This window comes from Apodemus sylvaticus, chromosome 11 (assembly GCF_947179515.1).
Source record: "Apodemus sylvaticus chromosome 11, mApoSyl1.1, whole genome shotgun sequence".
In the NCBI taxonomy this organism is placed as follows: Eukaryota; Metazoa; Chordata; class Mammalia; order Rodentia; family Muridae; genus Apodemus; species Apodemus sylvaticus.
The window spans coordinates 58,150,623-58,176,048 of NC_067482.1; the positions used below are offsets into that span (position 1 = coordinate 58,150,623).

The 25,426-nt window shown below is 47.7% G+C and overlaps 1 protein-coding gene across 3 annotated transcripts in view; it reads left to right on the forward strand.

Annotated features, from left to right (window-relative positions):
- Ccdc149 (coiled-coil domain containing 149) overlaps positions 1-25,426 on the forward strand; it is a 94,853-nt gene that overhangs the window by 34,452 nt on the left and 34,975 nt on the right. For all 3 annotated transcript variants that reach the window (XR_007980225.1, XM_052199203.1, XM_052199204.1), the window contains exon 4: positions 16,123-16,230. Coding sequence is in view for 2 of the 3 variants with exons in the window: in XM_052199203.1 (XP_052055163.1) it covers positions 16,123-16,230 (108 nt within the window). In the remaining variant the exon portion in view is untranslated. The remainder of the gene's footprint in view (positions 1-16,122; positions 16,231-25,426) is intronic.

A 25,426-nucleotide genomic window follows, 5' to 3' on the forward strand; every position in this document is an offset into this window, starting at 1 on the left:
CTGTATAGTCCTGGCTGTCCTGGAACTCACTCTGTAGACCAGGCTGGCTTCCAACTCAGAAATCCACCTGCCTCTGCCTCCCAGAATGCTGGGATTACAGGCGTGCGCCACCACCGCCCCGGCACTTCAGAGTTTCAAACACATCTTCTATCAAAACTCTCACTTGGTTTCTTACTTTTCTCTGTATGGGAGCCAACCCTGCTCACCGATCAACCCCTGCCCCACGTGTACGGCTGTTCCTGAGTTCTGGATTGCTCTGCTGCAGGCTGTCCTACACAGCCTGTGGCTGTCCTCTGTGACTCTAAATATTTGGTTTTGCCTTGATTTTCATGGCTGATCTTTACAGCCCTTTTGCCTTATTTCTGTTTGTTCAAATGTTTCGTGTTTGTTCCTTTTTCCAGACAAATCTGAGCAATGTTTTGTCACGCCTGCCTTTGTTTCTCCCACACAGATCCGATTGAAATTTTTGTGAAAACTGTTTCATTAAGTTGATAAAAGTGACATCTAAATAGATAGATGATAAAAAAAGGGTATCTCAATTTAATTCCTTTTAAAATTCCTTTTTAAATGCTGCTTAATAATAAATGTATTAAATCTGTTAATTTATGGATAAATTTGAACTCACTCCTGTGTGTGTATGTGAGTCACCTTCCCCCCCCCCCCAGACAGCTTTCTTAGGCCTCTTGATTTTCAGTTTTTTATGTTGCCTTGTACTGTGTGTTAGAGGTTTTTAATATGCTCAGATGTTGGTAATGCTCATGGTGGTGCATTCTGGGATGGCAGGTCTCTTCATCTGAGCAGGACTTTAGAGCTGGAGGGTATAATCCAGAACACAGAAACCAGCTGTGGCTACCCTAGCAGCCTGTGTTTATAACTGATGGGTGTCAGCAAGTACACTTGATTGTTAACATACAAGGTATTGAATGTACAATTCATATGTTCATTATCTTGAGGTTACTGATGCTGGTACTCTCTCTGTGTTCCCTCTCCTCTCTCTCTCTCTCTCTCTCTCCTATCTCTTTCTCTTCCCTCTCTTTCTCTCTCTCTCCTCTCTCTCCTCTCTCTCTCTCTCACATACAGACAGACAGATACACAGACACACACAGGCACACAAACACACACACAGACACAGACACAGATATACACAGACACACACAGACACACACATAAATACACACATATACACAGACACACACAGACAGACAGATACACAGACACATGTAGGCACACAAACACACACACACAGACACACAAACACACACACAGACACACAGACACAGATACACACAGACACACACACACACATACACACACATACACACACAGAGACATACACACACAAACACAAGACTCTCATTCTTAAATAGTGACACAGTCCACTGCTACTGTCCAATGCTACTCACTCCTAAACTTCTTCCTGCTCTGTGTGACTAGTTTATAATGCTCCATGTTTGATCTAAAGTCTAATTTTTTCTGTGTGGCTAATTGATGTTTTTTTCTAAACAAAATTACATGGGAGTTTATCATTACCGTTTAAAAAACTGAAATCCTTAATCTTGGCTTGCTGGGTGTTTTCGATCACTGTAGGCAGTCATCTTCCCTGTGATTTCAGAGTTTGTTAGTATTCATGAAGGAGTTTTCCAGTTTTAAGTGCATTCACATTCTGTGACTTTATAATGACACATTTACATTTGCTGAGGAGAATCTGATGAATTCCAGTAAGTCTGTCAAGCCGCATCCTTACGGTTCTAAAAATACAAGTTCAAGGTGCCAACCATGAGCACTGTGGCTTTTAATATGGTGCTCAGTTCCCATCTCTTTGGGAATTAATATGGAGCTGGAGCTGGAGCTGGAGCTGGAGCTGGGCATCCTTTCTGCCTAGCTCAGAAATCACTCGCTAGCCCCTGAGATACAGAGGGGCGTGAGATAACAGAATTCTGAACCGTGCACCCGTTCTGAACCGTGCACCTGGTCAAGGATGTAATGGCCTTGTGGTACCGAATGCTGTGAGATGACACAGGCCAAGGGCTGTGTGGTCAGTAGTCTCCTGGGGTGGTTAGTACCTTTCTCTCTTCTGGGGCATATTTGGCAAATAAAAAAAAAATGTCAGGTGCACAGGTAGCCTTGAAATCAGAGAGCCAATGAATACTCTTTTAGGACAAAAGTATATTCCATACAATGAAGGGACACACACACTAGAACGGAAGTCAAACTCACCTTACCCGAGCACTCTGCTCTCATGGCCACGGTGGGGACCACCTCCTCTTGTGGTCAGCACCAACTTCCTTCTATTGCTTTATCCCCTGAGCAGGAGTGGCAAGATGCCCAGCGTTCAAGCCCTTCTCTCTAGGTTGGCCCATCAAGGCCATACTCCCCCTCTTTGTCTGACCCCAGGGTGTTACTAGGATCATGGACTTAGATTAGTCATCGGGGATTGAAGGGCTGTTAGGGGCCAGCAATCATGTTCTCCAGACTGTGTGGTATTAAGAGGGCACCTCTGGGTACCTCAGCCTTCTTCTCTATGAAACGGGATAATATGCTGCCTACGGCTCAGAGTGACCATGAGGGACAGATGATAGAGTGTAAGGAGAGTGCTCGGCTCAGTGCCTGGCACAGGTGAGCGCCAGTGAAGGCTTCTTTCCCTTCCCTTCCTCCACTTCCTCTTTCTTCTCTCCATCTCCTCTCCTTTTTCTCTCTCTTCTTTCCCCTTCTCTTCCTCCTCCCTTTAAATAAAAGTCATTCTATCTTAGGGTGTTAACTGTCCACCATGGCTCCTAGCTCTCTAAAGGACACGCTGTTCTTCCTGGGAGCTTTATAGTTGTGTTTGGAGATCACAGTAGCTTGGGCCAAAGCGCACAAGAGGCAAAAAATATAGCTGGCCTTGGAAGTAGGAAGACTATTGTGAGTGGCCTAGGTCTGTCCTCCATGTCAACTCTCTTGTTTACCCTCTTTTGTCTTAGTGGGCTCCTTTCTCCTCAGAGTAGGCAATATGGCCACTAACCACTTGAATAAGGACATCATCCATTTAGCCTTAAAAAAAAGGCGGTTTCCAGGTCTCAGGGGAGAGTCTAGGCCAAGACTGGGCTAGGACTCATTTTAGGGTTAGACAGACTGTATAAGGATTTCCATAGAGCTGAGCTGGCTCTCACTGTGCCCAGGACATGAGTCCTGGTAGATAGTGTCACGGTCACCTGCTTAATGTGCCTTTTGAAGTGATCTTTGAGTAGCATACACTAAGTTCAGTAACCTTATCGTTCATCCATTCTCTCTATGTTACAGCTGCTGGGGGTGACCTTGTTTCATTCCTGCCCAGTCAAGTGTGGCAGGTTATGGCTATGGTCAGTGCTATCTGACCAGGGTGGAACTGGAAGCTTATGAAGAAGTTACACAAGCACAGGCAGTGGAAGTCATGTGACTAGTTGGTGAAGGACTTGAGCATGAACTCTACCTTGCACCCCAGCTGCTAGTGGTGACTGCTGGGTTTTAGGAAGATCTTAGTGAGCCTTGCATGTGTCCAGTGCTTATTTTGATAGGAAGGATCTGGGGAGCAAAGAAGCCAGAGCAAAGCCCTTGACCTTGTTAGACTTGTGCTGTCAAAGTCACTGCCCCTTGATCTTCACCTCTTGTCCTGGTGTCAGCCTCCTCACTTCCCAAGGTAACTTGGTATAAATGACCCATAACACAGTCATTATTAAGTCTAATGGTGATGCTGTAAATAAGCCAGGAGAGAACATCATTAAATGTAGGATGGTAGATGGTAATTGTGCAAAGGAGAGAAAACTGTGGCCCTAAAATATGTTCTGCCTGAGTGCTAGGGGAGTAAGGAATAGTGGAGAATAGTCTTGGTATCAGAAAAAAGAGGCCTTTTTCCCCTTTAAAATATTTAAAAATTTTGTTTCATGTCAGTTAATGGGCAGGCGAGTGGTTTTGACTGGTGGTGTTAAAGTCACTTTACATCAGGCTATTCATAATAAGGAAGAACATCAGCTACATTTTTTACACACTGATTCCAAGGTGACTTCCCTAGGAACCTTCCCTTCCCATTTAGCCAAAAGCAGACAGACCATGTGTTTGAAGGGGAGGGAGCCATGCTTATTTCCTGAACTGCTTCATGAGCAGGAAGTGGGTGAGGCACTCTCCTGGCCCAGTGCCCCCAGCCTATGTTGTGTATTAATCCCAGATGTGAGGCAGAAGGAGCAGTGTTTATGCCTTCAGCTGCAAAATGAACATACCTGGCATGAGCCGATGGCACTGAGCCAGACTGGACTGCTGTGCTCACGGAGGTGGCCTGGAGATCACAAGATGTGCACTGGAAAGAAGATGCCCGCTTAGCCTCTTGCTGTCTTGTTTCCTTGAGTCTGCAGTAGCCATCTCTGACTTGGAAGGACCTTACTAGGATCTTCCCTCTTCGTTTCTTGGAAGAGAGATACTGTGACCATACCTTGTCGTACCTTCTCCATTTTCTCATCCTCTTGGGAATCAGAGCTGTCTCTGCAAACAAGTCCAACGCTACAGACTCTCACTCTAGAAGAAGCCCATGGTCTTGTCACAAAAACTTGTCTACCATTTCATAAAGTCATCGTTCCTCTGTGGCTGACCTGTATGTCCTAGGCATCCCACAGGCTACATGTTAGGATCTGTAAAGGATTGAGGGTTCTTCACATACTTAGATAGCGGAAAAATGCATTCTTAGCCCTTGGAGTGCTGTGTGCTTTCTAAGAGACATAAGAGTGTCCATTCCTATGTGTGTAATTCATTGTGTTTTCATTTGAGATGCACCTTTCACAAAGGTAGTGCCATGAGCTTTGATGGTATCTTCTAGTCCAGTGAATTCAAGTTAATATTCTGCTTGCTGCCTGGCTGACCTGGGGCAAACTGAGTAACCCTTCTGAGCCTCCATTGCCGTCTTCTTAAAATGAAGATAACAATGAGATGTTCATGAAGTTCTTTTGAGCAACTTCTTCAGGAAAGCCTCTATTGTGCTGTATTAGTCAGGGTTCTCCAGAGTTACAGAGCTCATAGAATGATTCTATATATCAATAATTTATAATCAAAACACTTGGTAGCTATTCTGGGAGTCATTACCAAGAAGTAGCAAAATTATAATGTCCATGATCAGCCAAATATATGCAGTTTGATAGAGTGGTTTACAGGTTATGGTCCAGCTAATCCAACAAAGGCTGTCTAATGACTGTAGAAAGTATGGCCCAGATTAAAGGTAGACCATTTCCCCTCAAGGAGCTTAAAGGTGAGTCTTCTCACTTGAAATGATTTAATTAGGTCAAAATCCTTATCAGTTTTCCCAACTACTTGAGTTTTAGTTAATTCTAGATGTAGTCAAACTGTCAGCCAAGAGTAACCATCCCACATACACCCGGTGGTCGGTGAGTAGGGCTGAAGGCTGGGTCTTTTATAGTTTTCTTGGGATGCTCTCGGGCCACACAGTAGGTTCACAGAGCAAGACTAGACTCTAGAAGACTGTGGGATATGATGGTTTGGTTCAGAATTTTGGTTCTATCTTTGATTTTTTTTTAGATTGCTTGAGCAGGAACAAACTGTGGTCACCACTGTTAGTCTTAGCTCATTTTGAGAGTCCTGTTCAGAGCTAAGCAGTGGTAAAGAAACAGAAACGGAGGTAGGGTTTTTTACCCTGTACTGTTGTGGAGTATCCACCAAAGAAAACTACTCTGATACTGGCGTAAGCCAATAGAAAGTCTTTAGTGGCTGATTGTGACCACCACACTGGGTGTTCGGGCTCTCTGAACCTTTTTCAGAGTGAATTTTTAAGCACAGGAGTTGAAGCTGGGTGGATGAGCTTCAGGTAGTGGGAATAAGACCACAGAAGCCAAACAGCAAGGTTGGTGCATTTGGAGACTTCCATAGACTTTGATGGATTGGGTCTTTGTTTTTGTTTTTCCAGGTGGGGCCGTCCGTCTAAGTGCTAAGTTTTAGCCTGAGTGGCACTTCCATCACGGTGCCAATCGTGCCAAGGTGTGGGCGCCTGTTACATAAGTTAGCCTTGTTTCTGCAGCCACTAGCCTCTGGCCATAATTTTGTTTGGCTTTTTCCTTCTTTCTTAATTGCCTTAAAAGACAGACTTGAACTTCATGCTTGTAAGTTCTAAGAATATAGTTGTCATGCCTCCCTTTTGGACCTTGGAATTCTTTTTCAAACAACTCAATTTCCAGTGGCAAATCATCCGTTAAAGAAGCTGTGAAAAAAAAAAAAACAACCAGACAACAGCGATCGCACTAATAGCTTCTCGTGGGATATTGAAATGAAAACATCTTCCCATTACTCCAGGCAGAACTGTACACAGTGCGCCCCTTTGCACTGTGCGGAGAGATCATGGGAAGATCTCAAACGGCCCTTTAAATATTTTTCTTTTGCTAAACAAGCACTTTCCATGAGGGAGACAAAGGGGAATGAAGATGCTCTTGGGTTAATCTTTTTAGGTGATGAGATTCTTTTGGGTCATATCAGCATACCCCTTCTCCCCCCAAACTCCTTCTTGAACAGTCAAACACATCTTTAATATCTTTGTCTTTGGTTGTTTGATTTCAAGCACAAGTGCCCTGGGAGGCATCTCTCTTGGCTCACTGGGGAGCCTTTGCTTTCTTGCCTCTAAAAAGGAATGGCTCATTTATACAGTGACATGCGCAAGATGACAACTCTGGGGAACATGGAGTGTAGAGTGGCCCTGTTCAGGAAAGGAAAGAGCCTTTTATTTCAGTAGCAAAGTCGTCTTGGTCAAGCTTATTTTAGTCCTCAGGGCCCACAAATCAGAATGACTTTGTACACTAATCTTGGTTTGATGTAGAGAGCCTAAAACTTCCTTCAAAGACTCCAAGTGCTTTGAGGTGTTCTTTTATAGCGCTTTGAAGGGAGTGACTTAGCTGTCACCGGGGAAGCTAGGAGGCCAGCCAGGTCCAGCTGTTTCGAGCCCTCCCCCTATGACTGTGGCTCCATCTTCCCTGTCATGATCTACAAATCCTCATTGCAATTTGGCATGGAGTGTGGGAGGCTCTACCATGTTTCAGGAGCTTGTGGGGTCCCACTTGGTGCTTAATAACGACACGGAGACTTCTGTGTAGTTAAAGACTGTGAGTCTATTTGCTGGGGGCAGTCTCCTCAGCTAGCCATCTAGACTCCTCCAGTCTAAAACACTTAGGTGATACTCCAGGGACCGCTAGCAAGCAGAGGCAAAACTATAATGTCCTAAATCAGGCAAATCTTCCATTAAACTGCACCTTCCCAAAAGCCAGTCAATAGGTTGGCCTGGAAAGACATTCCTGTGTGAGCGTGGGGGAGACTGAGGTAGGAGAAGGCTGCTGAGTTCTTGTGCTGCCCCAAACTATGCAGAGAACATGCTCTCGGTGGCTGGTGTTTGTAAATAAGAAACCTGCCAATGTAATGGAGGCTAAAGCTTGGGGAGTCTCTCTGAACAGGGGCCCTCGCTAATCAAGTTTCACTCAATTACTGCGAACATAGGAGTTGCCACTGGACCAAGGCAGCACAGTAAAAACTGCAATTAAATTTGCCATCAATCATAGGCCGTAAGAACACTGACGTCTCATCAAATGCAGGGTAGGAATTTATTTTTCAAATGTAGTTTTGCTTTTTCTAGTACTTTACCCTACAGAAGCTATGGACTCGTGGAGCCCAGGGTTTAAACTTCCTAGTGTGATACAGCTTAGCAGGGCTTTCTGAACCCGCTCTGCATTTCTTCCTCTCTTTCTTGAGGAAGTCAGGCAGGGATTTGCTTTTCTTTCTGTCTCATCTTATTTTCTTTTTACTTTTGACTTTGTATTCTGATGGGTCTGCAAATTGAGAGGTATGTTATAGGACTTCCTAGTATACATCATTTATTTATTCATATAGTGTTGTGTGTGTGTGGTGTGTGTGAGAGAGAGTATGTGCGTGTATGTGTGAGAGTGTGTGCTCATATGTGCATGTGCATGGGGAACTCAGAGGTCAATCTTGGGTGTGTTTCTTGGAAGCCATTCTTGTTCTTAGAGACTGGGTCTCTCCTGGGACCTGGCACTCTCTCATTGTCTTGATTGACTGGCCAGAGCTGCAGGGACTTCTCTATTCCAGCTCCCCCCACCCTGGGATTACAAACATGGCTTGCCATCCTGGCTTTTTATGTGGCAGCTGGAATTGAATTCAAGATCCAATACTTGTACAGCTTTTGCCCACTGACTTATCCTCTCAGCTCTGTCATTTAAAAAATACAATATATATATATATATATATATATATATTCATTTGTTTCTGAAGGGAAACAGAAGAGCAGTGGATCTGGGTGAGAGGGGAGGTGTGGGAAGACTGGGAGGAGGGGAGGAAAGGGAGGGAGGGGAGGGAGGGTGGGGAGAGAGGGGAGGATGTGTTAAGGATTTACTGTTTGAGAGAGGAATACATTTTTACAAAATTATTATTTGGTAAGTCTCTCTCTCTGTCTCTCGCTGTGTGTGTGTTATGTGCATGTAAGTGTGGGTACCTACGGAGGTCAGATGTATTGTTTCCTCCTGGAGCTGGAGTTGTAGGAAGTTATAGGTTTGGGTACCAGGAAGTGAACTTGGGTCCTCTGGAAGGACAGTGCACAGGCCTAACTGCTGAGGCTGAGCCATCTCTCCAGTCTAAGCTCTGACATTTTATATTATGCTGTAGACTAGCGTTTCCATGGCTCAACGATTAAGATGGTGTGTATCTAATAGATTCCAGAGGACCTGCAGAAGGAAGACTATGCCTCCCTAGCGAGAATGCCTGCTGGAAGGTGGCTAAGAGGCTGGGTGAGAGGTGTTGGCTCCCTGATGTGTTCATATGAGCCATCAAGAGGTTGGGACAATTGCCCTGTGCAGAACATTCCCAGAGCACACTATTCTCACAGTAGGAGCTGGCCTGGGGAGGTGTCCCTAAGCAGGTACAAATCTGTCTTCAGGTTTCTATTGCTGTGATAAAAACATACCATGACCAAAAGCAACTTTGGGGGAAAGGGTTTATTTCACTTTACGGCTTATAAGTTCATCATCCAGGGAAGTCAGGGCAGGAACCTGGCGGTAGTAACCAATGCAAAGGCCATAGGGGAATGCTGCTTAGTAGCTTACATAGCCTGCCTTCTTATAGCACCTAGGACCACCAGCCCAGGGGTGGCACTGTCCACAGTAAGTTAGGCCCTACCACGTCATTCATCAATCAATAAAATGCACCACAGGCTTGTCCACAGAAGCACTTTCTCAATTAAGATTCCTTCTTCCCAGATGACCCTAGCTTGTGTCAAGTTGACATGAAAAGGTGACCAGCACAGCATACATTATCCATCCACCCTATCCTGGGACCCGAGCTTGCCTTTCTTAAAGGAAAGACTCTCCAGAGTCCATTGTGCCAGTAACCTTTAAGCCTCACCTTTACCCACTTGCTACTAAGGCGAGGTATTGTATGTATGTTTGTGTCTACGTGTGAATGTGCATGTATGTGAGGGTGTGCCTGAGCCTCTGGACCTGGTGTCATAAGCAGGTGAAAGCTCTGGTCCTCTGGAAGAGCACCAAGTCTTCTGGGTGCCCTCTCTTCCCCATCTTATTCTATCAGATCTCTCCTCCTTCCTCCATCACAGTGAAAATGTTTTACTCATCTATCTATCTATCTATCTATCTATCTATCTATCTATCTATCTATCTATCTATCTATCTACCTACCTATTCATCCATCCATCCACCCACCCATCTATCTATCTATCTATCTATCTATCTATCTATCTATCTATCTATCTATCTACCTACCTACCTGTCTGTCTGTCTGTCTGTCTATCTGTCTGTCTGTCTATAGGTGTACACATGGGCCAGCACATGTGTGGATGTCAGAGGACAAGTTGTGCCAGTTAGTTATCTTCCACCAAGTGGGTTCCAGGGATTGAACTCAGTGGTCAGGCTCAACAGGAACCATCAATGGCTGAACCCCCTCCTTGGTCCTCTGTTACCTTCAATAGGCCAGCTCCCAGACAGAGGGACTGAAGGGTGGGGAGTCTATAGTGTGCACACTCTATTCTGTACTCACTCCTACTTTCAAGGAGACCATGTCAACCTATTCTAGCCTGATCTGAATATTTAAAACAGACTCCTTAGTATGCCTTTTTGAGCTTTTCTACTAGGCCACCACCTGCCCTGGGGATGGAAAGGAAGTATTCTCCCCGGGCCTGTCTGCCTTCCCTCTGAAGCTGTAGTGCCTTGTCACATTCTCCCTGACATTTCCTTCATGAAGTGCTATTCCAAACTGATGGTCACAGAGTCCTTCTCAATAACAGGCAGAACAGTGCGCTCTGCATAGCTGATAAATTATACGCAGCCACCACCTGCTCACTTGATGGATTGTTAGAGCGAGTGTGTGAGTCATGGGTGTTATTTTTGGTCGAAGAATTGTGTGAACTTTCCTCCTCTAGCCCAAGCTCTTTGAAATGTGCAACCCCCTCCTGATGCTTTTAAGGTGTACCTCAAGGAATTGGGTAGCTTAGCAGAATAGTCCTTTTTCTGGTTTTCAGTTACTGTTTCGGCGTTGGGAAGGTAGAGGGCTTGAATAGAGGAAGAGCGAGTATTGACAACTCTACATGATAAGGATAGTTACAGTCACTAGCTTTAAGGCAAGGATGATCCTCCCCCCACTGCTACCCCTGAGGTCAAGTTCAAGGTTGGGGTAGACTTACCATGATCACAGCCTCAAAGCTATTGTGCTTCCAACTGGCCATCTCCACTGTGTTGTGGGTGAGGCTGGTGCCTGGCTGTATAGCAACTGCATGCCTTTCAGTTGGGATGCAGACTGAATAAGGTTTGATATCATGGCTCTGGTCCTCTGAATGCCTTCTCTGTTGCATCCCAGGACTCTACCACAGCATTGCCTGGGGTCTTGGGTATTTATCCTGGTTATCTGCCCTGTCCTATGCCCAAATGTTCAGGATCACCAGGGCCATCACTTCTCAGAGCCAGGCCCTAGATCCAGAGCCTTGATGCAACCTGATTGTTTCTGGTTTGTAACAAGAAAGATAGGGAAACTAGGAACAAGTTTTCAGGGGCTTTCTGGAACCATCTTTAGGCACAGCTTTTAAAACACTTGGGGTTTCCTTAAATTTATTTTCCTAATAACTCATGATGGCTGCATTGCCCAAAAGCATTGATCAGGGATGGACTAGAGTGCTGCTCTTTTCCTGTATGAGATTAAGTTACCCTGGACTTGCTAATTCAGTGGCAGTGGTCCATGAATGTCAGGTTTTTCCTGCCCCAAAGGGGATCAAGCCATTACTGATTGAAAAGGGGGACTCTAGGGGTGTGGCAGACTTTGTGCTATAGTTTACGTTTGAATTTTGTTTGCTGCTCATGGAAAGGTACAGGTGGCAGCACAGGTGGCAGCACAGATGACAGCACAGGTGGCAGCACAGGTGGCAGTACAGGTGGCAGCACAGGTGGCAGCACAGGTGGTAGCACAGGTGGCAGTACAGGTGGCAGCACAGGTGGCAGCACAGGTGGCAGCACAGGTGGCAGCACAGGTGGCAGCACAGGTGGTAGCACAGGTGGCAGTACAGGTGGCAGCACAGGTGGCAGTACAGGTGGTAGCACAGGTGGCAGCACAGGTGGCAGCACAGGTGGTAGCACAGGTGGCAGCACAGGTGGCAGCACAGGTGGCAGCACAGGTGGTAGCACAGGTGGCAGCACAGATGACAGCACAGGTGGCAGCACAGGTGGCAGTACAGGTGGCAGCACAGGTGGCAGCACAGGTGGTAGCACAGGTGGCAGTACAGGTGGCAGCACAGGTGGCAGTACAGGTGGCAGCACAGGTGGCAGCACAGGTGGCAGCACAGGTGGAAGTACAGGTGGCAGCACAGGTGGCAGCACAGGTGGCAGCACAGGTGGAAGTACAGGGGGCAGCACAGGTGGCAGCACAGGTGGCAGCACAGGTGGAAGTACAGGGGGCAGTACAGGTGGCAGCACAGGTGGCAGTACAGGTGGCAGCACAGGTGGCAGCACAGGTGGCAGCACAGGTGGCAGCACAGGTGGCAGCACAGGTGGCAGCACAGGTGGCAGTAGCTCCTCCCTGGAGACTATCCTTCCACCTGGTGCCTGCCCTTCCATCTGGGAGGATGCTGTGCTGACTCACTGAGAGGATCCAGGAGCTAAGGTCTTGGAACTTGGAATCAAGTGGAAGTGAGGCAGAGGGAAAGAACCAGAAAATGTCAACCAAGAGCTCCTCTCACTTTCACCGTGGTCCCAGTACCCAGCCTGCCTTGTGTCTTTGAACTGTTTTCCCCCAAAGAACTTGAGATGCGAGATGAGGAAAGCCCCTTCCCCGCCTGTATCCGTCCCCCAGGATGACTACAAGGTCCACGATCTCCTTTTCACTGCCGTCTCCTCAGCACACTCTGCTTCCTGAACTTGCTTCCTGTGGCTCTAGAAGCTTAAAACCCGACCCAGGGAGCCACTCTCATTCAGCGCCGTGCCATGCAACAAGTAATCAGTTACGTGTGTGTTCACAAGGCCGCAGACTTTTGTCTCTTCTGTTTGCTGCTAAGACAGTGCCTAGCACGAAGCAGACGCCCAATGAACACTTGTGTAAATAGAGGCGTGAAGAAGGGACAGTGCAGTACAGAACCATAAAGATCCGAATGCGGCCTCGGAGGGAGGGACCTGTCGTGTTCCCACAACTCTCACCTTCTGGGCACCTGGAGTTAGAGCCATGGAGGGGCCTTAAGCAGCACCCACCAGATGCCCCTCCCAGGCTTCAACATTCTGTCTTTGCTGTGGGCACTTCGGGTCACCAAATGGAAGGGGCAGGGTTAGTTCCCTTCTGCAGTTGGAGAAATTCCCCATGCCGCTAGGTTAGGGGAAAAACTGGGGAGTCACTCCCATTCCCCACAGAGAACAGCAATGGTTCCTCGTTTCTCTGTCTACAAAGGGGAGTCTAGCCTTCCTCATCCACCATCAACACTGTGTATCTTGAGAGCAGAATTATGGGGAAATGGGAAGAAAGTTATTGTGAGCTCTGAGCCATGCACATGTGGGGTGTAAACTTTAGAGTGCACTGTGGAGAGTACACAGGGGACTGAGGCCTGGTCCCAGGCAAGGCTCCGGGTTAGCAGAGACTCCCGGTGCTGAGGCCAATGCATTCAGCTCAGCTTCGTCTCCTCATCAGCTGTGCTGTGGAGCATTTTGGGAGAGGGGAGGAGAGAGGACCAAGTTTCGCGCCCTTCATGGGACTTATGCTTTCGCAGGGAGAGAGAGTCAGGAAATCAACAGCGAGCAATAAACCATGAAGTAAATTATATGGTATGTTAGGAGATGGGGCACACCTCAGACAAAAGGCACAGGAGCAAGGGAGGGGGCATGTTAAATCAAATGATCCAGGGGGGGTCCCGTGGGGACTGGTGACCTCTATGAAAAAGGCTGAAGGAGTTGACAGAGGGTGCAGGCGCCAAGGTGGAATCAGGCCTGGCAGGTAGGAGCGAAGAAGCAAGCATGGAGGTTGGATACAGTGGAGGAAGAGGCAGAAGGCAGGCCAACAGACGGGCCGTGAAGGCCTGATGGAGGGCGAATCGAGAACGGGTGAACATTTTATCTTTCTATTCTTTCCTTCACTACCCAACGTAATTGTTCTCTGAAGTGTAGCCCTGAAGGCCTTGGAGATGCAGCCACTAGAGATGGGTTGTCCATTTATACCTCTGGGTTTGGGTTTCCTCGACTATGAAGGAATCTGGGACCGATGTCCCTGTATGCCTCTTGGAGTGATTCCTGTGAGGGACCAGCTTTCTCCTCCCCTTATCCTCGTCCTCGCTCTGAGGCCTTTAGACACTCGCCCATGCACAAGCCCTGTGTGAATGGCTGTCTTGCTCAGTGGTTGTCTTTAGTGAAGGCAGACAAAATCATGGCCGGTGGGGTGGGAGTCAGAACGAGTAATAAGTTGCCATCGGGGTAGTTTGAGGCAGCACGGAGAACAGGGGCCAATCAAGGCTGAGCCGAGGGAAGCCTGAAGCTGCAGAGGGGCTGTCAGAAGTTCAGGAGAATCCCCTGAGGCGGTGAGGGCAAGTCAGAAGGTGCCAGCTCTGCTGTGGAAAGGAAGGGAGCTGGCTGGCTAGGTAAGCCCTCCTCCCAACATACACACACACACACACACACACACACATACACACACGTGCATGTGCACACACACAGACACACAGACACACACACAGACACACACAGACACAGACACACACAGACACACATAGGCACACACACAGACACAGGCACACACACAGATACACACACAGATGCATACACACACAGACACACACACACAGACATACACAGACACACACAGACACATACACACAGACACACACACAGACACACACAGACACACACACACAGACACACACAGGCACACATACAGACATACACATGCACACACACAGGCACACACACAGACACACACAGATACACACACACAGACCCACACAGGCACACACACAGAAACACACACAGACACACACACACAGACATACACAGACACACACAGGCACACACACAGACACACACACAGACACACACACACAGATACACACACAGACACAGACACACACCCACACACACACACACACACACACACACATACACACACACACATACACACACAAGGTCTGGACCCCAGGTATGGACAAGACATAGGCAACGCTTGTGAGAGGGGAAGCCTGTGGTGGTGGGTGATGCCTGGGGCAGAGGGCAATAACCCGGGCTCTTTGGCACTACATGGCCCACCACGAGGAAACAATGAGATGAGAGACAGCCCAGGAGACCAAAGAGTCACAACTGGATCCCGATGTTGGAAATGGCCGCCTTTTAGAATGGCAACCAAAATCCTGGGCATTTAGCCTGGGAAGATGGCATCCTGGGTAACATGTTTGCTGTTCAGTATGATCACCAGCACACGTGTAGAAGGTAGGCACAGCAGTGTCCAACTGTAATGCCATTGTTGAGGCGGCAGAGACAGAGGGGCTCACTGGCCAGATAGCCTAGCCTAGAGCAGCGGTTCTCAGCCTTCCTAATGCTGTGACACTTCAATCCAGTTCCTCGTGTTGTGGTGACCCCCAGCCACAAAATTATTTTTGTTGCTACTTCATAACTGTGATTTTGCAAGTGTTATGAATTGCAACTTAAATATCTGATTTGCAGGTTCTCTGTTGGGTGATCCCCAAAAGGAGTCATGCCCCACCCACAGGCTGAGAGCCACTGGCCTAGTGGAATTGGTGCGCTCCAGGTTCAGTGAGAGAGACTCTCAGAAAAGTAAGGCGGATTGCAGTTGAGGAAAACACTCAATATCAACCTCTGCCCACTGCATGTGCAAACACATGTGCATAGACATATATGTACCCACAAGTGTACACACAAATTCTGGGCACTGGAATAAAAAGAAGAGCTCATTTTACAAGACACATCTGAAGGAGCAGAAGAAATGACCGAAGCGAGAAAATGCATGGCTGGCCTTCACTGGAGAACTGAACACTATCAGTTTGAAAGTGGGCATTCTATTACCTGCGTGTATGTGTGTGGGGTATATATGCGCAGGTGTGTGCTCGTGAGGGTGTGAAGGTCAGAGGACAACACCGGGTGACCTGCTCTATCACTCATAACTGTAGCCCTCGAGGCAGGATATCTCACTGAGCTTCGAGCTAGGCTAGCAGCCAGCAAGCCCCAGAGACCACCTGTCTCCTTAGGGTCTGTACACAGCCACACCTGGCTTCTTATGTGGGTGTTAGGGATTTGAACTCACGTCCTCATGCTTCCATAGCAACATCTTAGTGACAAGCTCTGAGAGAAAAAATTTAAATAGTCAAATATAGTTGATTCCTTTGTAACCTGTCTGTTCTTGTAAGCCATTCTGGAAACAAAGAACCTCCCTAAATAATGGAAGTTTGCTGTCCACATCACCTCAGTCTCCTTGAGTGGTGATTGTGTGGCTTGAATGTTTGTTGCTTTCGTACACACTAACTTGCGCTGGGCTCTGTGGAATGCAGCTGAGCTGACTGCCAGCGTCCATGCGTCAGGAAGGCCCCCATCGGTTCACACCTCCATACTGACTGTCCTTGTGCTGTGTCGATATTTGCAGGCTAATCTCGCGCAGCTGCTGAGAGAATCGCAGGACAGGAACAAGCATCTGGGAGAAGAGATTAAAGAACTTCGGCAGAGGCTTGGCGAGGTCCAGGGTGACAATAAGGTACTGTGAATGTTGACAGGAAAGAGCTCACCACATGAGTTTGCACGGAAGTGTCTGCGTGCATAGCACATTAGGAAGAGCACCGCAGCATTAGTTGAGAGAAATTGTTATAGATTTTTATATTTGCAATAATGGGAACTCACCGTTTAGCGTTTGTCTTTATCACAGCCCCTTTGTGTGTGCACGTGCATGCATATGTGTGTGTGTGTGTGTTTCTGGGCTGCTCTGAAATATTGTTCCAACCGCTGTAGAACTTTTGTTATATTCAGCATGGGGGTAGACAACATGTGGTTGAGGGCGAAATAAAACCAAATGCGATACTTCCTCCCTTCTATACAAATAATGGATTTGTGGCTCAGATGATTTGAATTTTAAGTAGTCATTCTACTAATGATGTTCACATCACCAATTTACTTTATTGCTAAATTTGGCAATTTGTATGGAACATTGCTCAAAATCCACTGCTCGGCATTAATCAAACTCCCCTGTTGGCAACGTTAATTATAAAATATGAACTCATAAACTCCAAACTAAATGTGTGCACTCACTCTCTCCCAGCTGAAGCTACAAACAAAAGTCCATGGAAAAACAGAAGAAAAAGTGCTGAAGTTAAACTCTGCCCCTCCCATTCCCACCCCCAAATAATTTTCTGTTTTGCCTGGCCTGGGTAGATCAATTTTCAGCCCTCTGCCAGAGGGAACATTTGCAACAGAAAGGGCAGTAGATTTTGACTCAGAAAAGCTGTATCATGTGTCTGCATGTTTAGAGGTGCTTTCTTGGGGAGATGTTTTCTGGATGGCATCAAATTCCTTGACAACTGAAGGTGGCTTTTGCCCCTGTAGGGAGTTGTTGTTCCTTAGTGGGAGGCGCCATTGCTGAAGATGTTTGTTTAAAACAAATAAACAAACCAAAACCAAAACATGCATAGTACTTCCTGGGAGACAATTACCCAGAGGGAACACTTCCACAGTAAGAGATCAGAGAGGCCTCGCTGACTGACAGATGGGAAACTGGGAGGGTGTGAGTACGGGGTCATCCCTTTACCAGAAATTTGGCTGCTATGTTAGTCTCTTGACAAAAGCAACTTAAGGAAGTGTCATGGTGGCAGGAACAGAAGGTGGAGACGGGAAAAGATGATAACTGTGCTGGGTTCTCTCCTGTTATTCAGTCCCAGCTCCAGCCCATCAACTTCCTCCCATAGCCTGTGTTTAGGTTGTGTCTTCACAGTTCACTTAATCTAGCCCAGGAAATTCCTCACAGCCCTGCTCAGTCATCTGTTTCTATTGTGAAATGTGAAGCTGCCAGTCAAGACTGTCCACCGCAGTCTCCAGTGACAGCTCTGGAAAGAGCTAGGACATTCAAGAAGTGGGGTCTACACCTTAAGCAGAGCTCAGAGTACTCCACAGATGACAAGGAGGAAGGATTGGAGGAGCCAGAGGAAAAGAACTGACAGAGTCAACTAACTAAGCAGGCCTCATAGCCTGCCTGGGTGGACCTGGGGCCTTTGCATGCATGTTACAGTTGTATAGCTTGGCACTCTATGGGACTCCTAACAGCAGGAGTGGAGTGTCTCTGACTCTTTGGCCTGCTTTTTGGAATCCTTTTCCTTTCACTGGGTTGCCTTGCCCAACCTTGATATGAGGGTGTGTGCCTAGTCTTACTGTTGTGTTGTGTTCTGTTGATATCCCTGTGAGGCCTGCTCTTTTCTGAAGGAAAACAGAGGAGGAGTGGATCTAGGGGAGAGGGAAGGGAGTGGAGAGGGTTGGGAGAAGATGGGGGAGGGGAACTGTGGGTGGGATATAATATACAAGAGCAGAATAAAAAAAAAGAAGCATTTAAAAAAAAGTCCAGAAATGAGCTCTGGCAGGTTGGGTCATGAGTGCCCTTACCAAGGGACTCCTTACCGGTTTGCTGGAGTAAATCGGGTTTCTAATTGGTCACAAGGGTCAGTATCATGGGAACAGCTGACCCCTTCTCTCTGTCCTACCTTCTCTCTCCCCACCTGATTCCTCTGCATCCACCATTTTGTACTGCAGCCGTGAGGCCCCATCTTAGCCAGGGTTTTATTGCTATGATGAAACATCCTGACCATAGAACAAGGTGGTGGAGGAAAGGGTTTATTTGGCTTACGCTTCCAGATCACAATCCATCATTGGGGAAAGTCAGGACAAGAACTCAGGCAGGGCTGGAATCCAGAGGCAGGAGCTGACAGAGACCGTGGAGGGCGCTGCTTACCGGCTTGCTTCCTCTGGCTTGCTCAGCTTGCTTTCTTACAGAACCCAGGAGTACCACCCCAGGGATGGCACCACCCACAATAGGCTAGGTCCTCCCACACTGATCACTAATTGAGCAAATACCTTACAGCCGGATCTCATAGAGACATTTCTTCGACGGAGGCTCCTTCTTCTCTGATGACTCTAACTTGTATTAAGTTGACACACAAAACCAGCCAGTAGAGGTTGAAATCTTCTAAAGATGTGAGTCAAGAAAAGCTCTTTTCTTTATGAAGTCCCTGGCCACAGGTATTTTGTTATTGCAATGGAAGATAGGGTTGGAGACATGGCTTAGCAGTTAAGGACGCTTGTTGTCCACACTCGAGAACTAGCATGGAGATTCTGGCTCCCACTTAACAAGCCGGGTGTCCTGAATGTGTCTGTAACTCCAGCTCTGAGTTGTAGCAGGGACAGAACATTCCCTTGGCTCGATAACTTCCAGCCTAGTGAAGAAAACTAGAGCTCTAGGCTCATGGGGAGACCCTGTGCCAAAGGAAGAGGGGGAGCACAACAGAGGGGGATACCCAGGGCCCTCTTCTTTTCTCTAAGAGTGCACATAGATGTCTATTTCAGCTTACAGTTCCATGGTGTATACCGCAGACATGCACACAGTCACGTAAATAATCAAACAGATAAATAAAAATATTTTTAAATAGACTAAGTCTTCATTTATTCATTTTTGAAACAGGATTTCACTATGTAGTTCTGGCAGGCCAGGAATTTGGATGTAGATTATATACTCTTTGCCCTCACAGAGATCTGCCTTCCTCTGCTGAGATTAAAGGCCTACACTACCACCTTTTCCTTCCTGCCTACTGCAAAATAAGTAAACAATCTGTATTTAACATAAATTTGAAAAGTTCAGCTTTATTATTTGAGGTTGTTAAATAGGGATGAGAAAGAATGCCCAAAGAGGGTTTCATTAGCACCCCAGAAGCCCAGCAGGCTCCTCCCATGTGACTGAAGTATCACAAAGGTTAGAGGTTAAAGGTCAGCTCTGGAAATCCCTTCCTCAGCAGTAACAGAGCGTGGTCTTTCTAGTAAAATGTGCAGTTGTTTTCATAAAAACACGGGGTAGATTTGGGAGACCCCATAAGCCTGGTGAAACAGTTTGAAATGTGATTATTTTTGATCCATGCTTCTTTTTTAGTATTATATTATTTCCCTATTTCCTTTCATTGTTCTGAGCTATGCCTGACTCTGACTACCTTTCTGCGCTCTCTCTCTCTCTCTCTCTCTCTCTCTCTCTCTCTCTCTCTCTCTCTCTCTCTCTCTCTCTGTATATGTGAGTATGTACATGCACTGGCCCGAGGTTGCTCTCGGGAATCTTCCACCATCACTCTTGACCTTACCCTTTGAGGCAAGGTCTCTCAGTCGAGCCTCAAGAGTGCTGATGTCCAGTCTCACTAGCTAGCTTGCTCTAGAGATGGCCTGTCTCCACCTTCTGAAGCTAGAACTAGAGGGAAGCCATTTTGCTCACCTGGCATTTGTGTGGATTTGGAGAATCCAAATTCCAGTCCTCCTGTTTGAGCAGCAAGGATTTAACCCTGAGCAGTTCCCCCAGCCTTCTTTTGCTTTTTAAGCATTAGAAATTTCAGAACGCAATGATGGCAATTGCTACTTCAGGGAAAGCAAGGTGGTGTGTGTGTGTGTGTGTGTGTGATGGCGCTGGTGGTATGTTTTTGATGATTGTTGCTTATTTTTTTGTTTTGATTCTTTATACCATGCGTGGCTTCCACGTCCACGTCCTTGTCATCATGTGCCAGGTGTCCATGCTCTGCCCCCTGCAGAATTTTCCAGCTACCATCTGGCTAATACCATCTTCTCAGTCTAGTTTCAACCTGTTCTCCATGTTGCCTTGTGCCGTGGGATCTTTGCACCTACGAGGCACTCTGGGGCCTTCACCTTCACGCCCCTTTCCACCCATTCCTGATCTAGGCAGATCGGGTGTTATTGGATCGTGTGTTAGGTGTCTGTCTTCGCTCTCTGCATTTGGCTCTGTTCCTTGCCCTGACACTCGTGTGACTCTGTAACTCCAGGGGGCAGTGCCCAGAAGATGAGTGCTCGGCCCGTGCTTAGTGCCCGACACAAAGCCATCCATAAAGGCATGGAATGTGTTGTCTGAACGGATGATGCCGGGAAGGGATAAAGAGAACCGAAGGAACGGGCAAGGCGCAGGTGTGGCGGCTCACAATTCCAGCACTTGGGAATCAGAGGTGGTGGAACTCGGGACCTTAGCCAAGATGAGGGTGGGACGAAGGAGTGCAAGCAAGAGAGGAAGAAGAGATCGGAGCATGGACTCCCCTTCCACATTACCAGCACCTGATGTGAAGAACTCAGAGGTTGGAACAATTTCTAGAAAAGCACAATGTCCCAACAAGGGACAAACAGCATCTCTACCTGGGAGCCCTTGGGAAGGCCTGATAGTACACAGGTGGAGGACAAGCTCCGGTGGCCAGAGGATGGCCATGACCACTCTGCTCATAGCCAGCCCCATTCCACTCAGAACACTCACTGACTGGGTATTTGCTGCTTGGAGACCGAGTAGGGGCCAAGGGCAGTGTTTGCTGAATGAACCCCAGTGCCCTTAACTCCAAGTCACCATTTCAACAATGACCCTTTTATAGGAAGGCAGACTGGGGGTAGTAAGCACTCGTGGGCACTGAGGTGACAGGAAATGGCCTGCCTTGGATATTTTCAGAGAGACTCATTTTTCTATTTGTTTAGCTAGAACCTTGGCACCCCACGCTCCATAAAGCACTTCCAAATGGCTTCCAGAGGGTTTGCAACTGCAGCAGTTCTGACAGCTTAGTATTTGCATAAGCTAGGGGGCAGGTGTCTTATAACATGTGTGTTTGGCAGGGGTGTGGGGGGAGGGGATGCTTGGATTCTATCACCGCCTGACATCCCTCTGACTGGTGGCCAAGGGACCAAGAATGCACCTAGATAAATACCCACCCCCAACCCAAACTAGATGGGAGGCATGACAACTGGAACCCACCAGAAGCTACCCCTTCCTCAAAATTTTAGGGTGTGTCTGTGTGTGTGTATGTGCATACATGTGTGTATGTGCATACATGTGTGGTGTTTGCAGGTACATACGTATGCTTACACTTGTTTGTGCATGTATGTGGAGGCTAGGATCCATGTCACGTGTTTCCTCAGTCACTTTCCTTTTAGTTTTTTGAGACAGGGTCTCTTCCTGAATTTGGAACTTGCTGACAAACTAGCTAGCAGGCCCCAGGGGTCCTTCTGTCTTTACCTCCTCAGGATTGGGATTCAAATTTCAGTATTTAAAAGTCAAGGAGGACTCTGGGAAAGAAAGGGTCAGGCCTCACCCCTCACCTTGGGGAATCCTTGCGGTGATGGAGGACGCCCTTGCTGTCATCTGTAAGGATGACCGTAAGAACCAGTTATGTGGGAAGACCCCCATCCACACCGAGCATGCTCTGAATAGTCTCAACACACCTGGTCTCTACATAACTTCTCTTATAGTAGAGAGAAGGGTGAGGGCAGTAGAAGGGGACCTTTGTATATCTAAAAACTTCAGTAGTGAACTTGAAGAGTCTACCTGAGCTTTAAGATGGGAGCTGGCACATCTTAAGATGGGGTCTCTCTGGCAGAGAAAGCTTAATGTGGACTGTGGCCAGCTTTCTTGGCATAAGGACTGATGTCACAACAAACATCAAACCCCTGTCTTAGTCAGGGTTATTTTTGCTATGATGAAACACCTTGACCAGTGCAAGGAAGGGTTGATTCAGCTTACACTTCCACATTACAGTTCATCATCAAAGGAAGTCAGGACCGGAACTCTGCAGGACAGGAGCATGGAGGCAGGAGCTGGTGCAGAGGCCGTGGAGCTGTGCTGCTTTCTGGCTTGCTCCTTAGAGCTTGCTAAGCCTGCTTTCCTATAGAGCCCAGGACCACCAGCCTAGGGGTGATCCAACTCGCAGTGGCCTGGGCCCACGCCCGTCAATCACTAAGAGACCCTTCTACAGGCTTGCTGACAGCCTGATCTTACGGAGGTCGTTTCTCAACCAAAGTTCCCTTCTTTTGTCTGACCGTGGCTGGTGTCAAGTTGACATAACCAACAGACCGCAGAGCTGAAGAGCAGCACTGGTAGTAATCCAGGAGGTCCTGTTCTTCAGGCACGCCCAGGCCCGGCTGTGTGTTCCTGTTCTGCCTGCTGGTGTGTGAGTGATCTTAGGAAACTGGGTCATTTTCTCCATGTTCTCGTCTGTAAGATGGCAATCAGTGACGGCCAGGCTTCTTTGCGTGTTTACCGGCACACGCCTGGCGACTTCCTGAGTTGTATTAGAGACCGAGAAGCACAAGGTTCCCCCACTAGGGCGCTTAAATACGGATTGGGGAGACAAAACATAAAACACATAAGGTCACCAGACGGTGTCTGGTACGAGGAGATGAGGAAGCAAGGCAACGAGATATAATGGCTGTGTTCTCAGTGCCTCTCACTGTGCAGTGAGTTCTCTGGAAAGGAGTAGCTGCTTTTTTAACATGTCAGGAACCAGTGTTGCCCGCAAAGCCCCTCACATCACAGTGTTGCCTGAGCATGCCACTAACAGTCACAGACTTCCCTCTTCTGGGCTTCACTATTTCCCAGGACCTTAGTATGTGCCCCAGAAGAGCCCATGGTCCAAGTGAGAAGTCTGTTGCGTGACACCTGGACCTCCAAGCTCTGCCCTCTCACCGCCACCCAGGTGTAGCTAGCAGTGAGCATCATTTTTTATGCTGGTCTCCGGAATACACTCTATTTGAATGCACCCTATAAAAGGAGCCATGCACTCTATCAAAGGAGCACCTGTAAGATGCACCCACAGCAGTCACCCTACTTCCAGGCCCTCTGGGAGAGTGACAGCGGAGCTGGGACTTGGGTACTATTCATTTTGCTTCATGTTAGAGATCATAGCACTTGGCTGGAAGCAGACCCCAAACCAGCATGGATGGCATGGGCAGAGGCGAGTGCGCTTGCTTTTTTAATCGTCTGTGAGAAACACAAGCTCTGCCTTTAGTAATAAGCTTTATATTTCTCCAACTGGCAGCCCTAAGTGCCTCTGTTTGTTCTGGCATTGGCCCCATAAAACCTCAGAGCCCTTCTGTGACTGCTGGTTGTGGGGTGTGGTTGGATGGATCCTGCGAAACAGTGAGGTCCAAGCCATCAACCAATAAAGATGGGCCAATGAGCAAGCAGGTGACCAATTAAAGTATACATTGTTTATTTAAAAAGAAAAAAAGGGAAGCGTGTTCAGCTGTGGTTGTTTATCACGGCCCTGGATGAGAAGAGGGAAAGCCCTGTACAAACAAGAGGAGTCCTGTTTAAGTGACCTCCAGCAACGGGGACCCTAACGAGCCATTCTCAGTTGGAGCATAGCTGACCCTTTGTGTTGGTTTGAGGCAGGGACTCGTGTAGCCCATGGGTTTGGCTCATTACACACACACACACACACACACACACTGAGGATGGCACAGAAAACATTTGAGTCCTTACTCTCATGGGGCTTCAATTGTGACAGAGTCAGCCAGCCAGTGAACAAATAAGTCCCTTTTCTAGGATCTGGGAAATGGAGCCCCATCATTGTATCTGTGCTCTATCAATAGGATGGTGTGCCTGTGATCTGTGCTCTGTTCAAAGGGTCTGAGAGTTGAAGGTATATTGGCCAGAGCACAGTCTGGATGTCAGTGGTGCTAGGCGGTAAGGCTAGAGCATGAGTCTAGCTAGGTATTGCTATGAGGCTTGGTGAAGTCCTGAACTCACATGCCCAGGGCACAGAGACCTGGAGGAAGGCAGACAGATACCTAGGAGGTGCCGTACAAATGTCCTGGGGAGGGCCAGAGCATAGGGTACTTTTGAGGATTATATTGGGAAGTTATAACACATGCCAGTTCAGAGCAGGCTCTGCAGAAGGGCATGTGTTTTGCCTGAGCAAGGGTTGTGTAAAATAGTATTACAGTAGAGGACAAGCCTTTGGCAGCTAGGACCAACCTTACCTCAGTCATTCCTAATATTTGTGACTTAAGTTAGTGGCCTTGTCGCTTCTGGTTTGTGTCCTCACCTGACTGAGCACCATCATGACCAGCTGGATGCAGAGTGGATCTTCTCCAAGTTGGGCATGTTTCAGCACCCTGGACAGCATCAGAGACCACAAAGAGGTCACACAGATCTTGCCCCAGACTGATCAAGAGGGGGCATCAGGATCTGCCCCTGGGCTGTGAGGAGCATGGCAGAGGGACATCCCTGATCTGACAAGCATTTGGAGATCTCTGTGGAGAGCCCGACACCGCTGTGGACACTGAGCTACTGTAGAGCTGATGTCAGGTGTCAAGTGGATGTGTGTAGAGAGGAAGGCATTAGTAGGCAGGGGGCCTGGGGAGGAATAGCATCAGCTGAGATGAGATGTCTAAGGATGTCTTTAATCTGAGCCTTAAATCAGATGACAGGAGTGACTCGCTGTGCTAGGGCAGAGACAGCACAAATGCCTGGGGGGCTGGGATGGATACCGGGAGGCAGGCAGGATGGGGGAAGCACAGGCCCAAGGTAGCAGTGATGGTATTGGGGCAGATGAGAGTCAAGTGGGCCTCTCAGCCTCAGCAAGGGCTCTGTACCCATCTCAGTGCAGGGGAAAGCCACTTCGAGTACCTGTTGTGGGCAGAAAGCTCAGAGCGCATGGCTTTCTCAGCCCAAGGAGGGCGCTCATTAGCTAATAGGCACACTGGTGTGAGGACCACAGTTTCTTGAGATCCTAAAGAAGAACACAGGGCCCATCATTTTGCTTCTAAGATGGGAGGGTAGAGGCGTCATTTTTGGCTTTTTGAAACAGGGTTTCTCTGTGTAGCTCTGGATATCCTGGAACTCACTCTTGTTGATAGGCTGGCCTCGAACTCAGAGATCTACCTGCCTCTGTCTC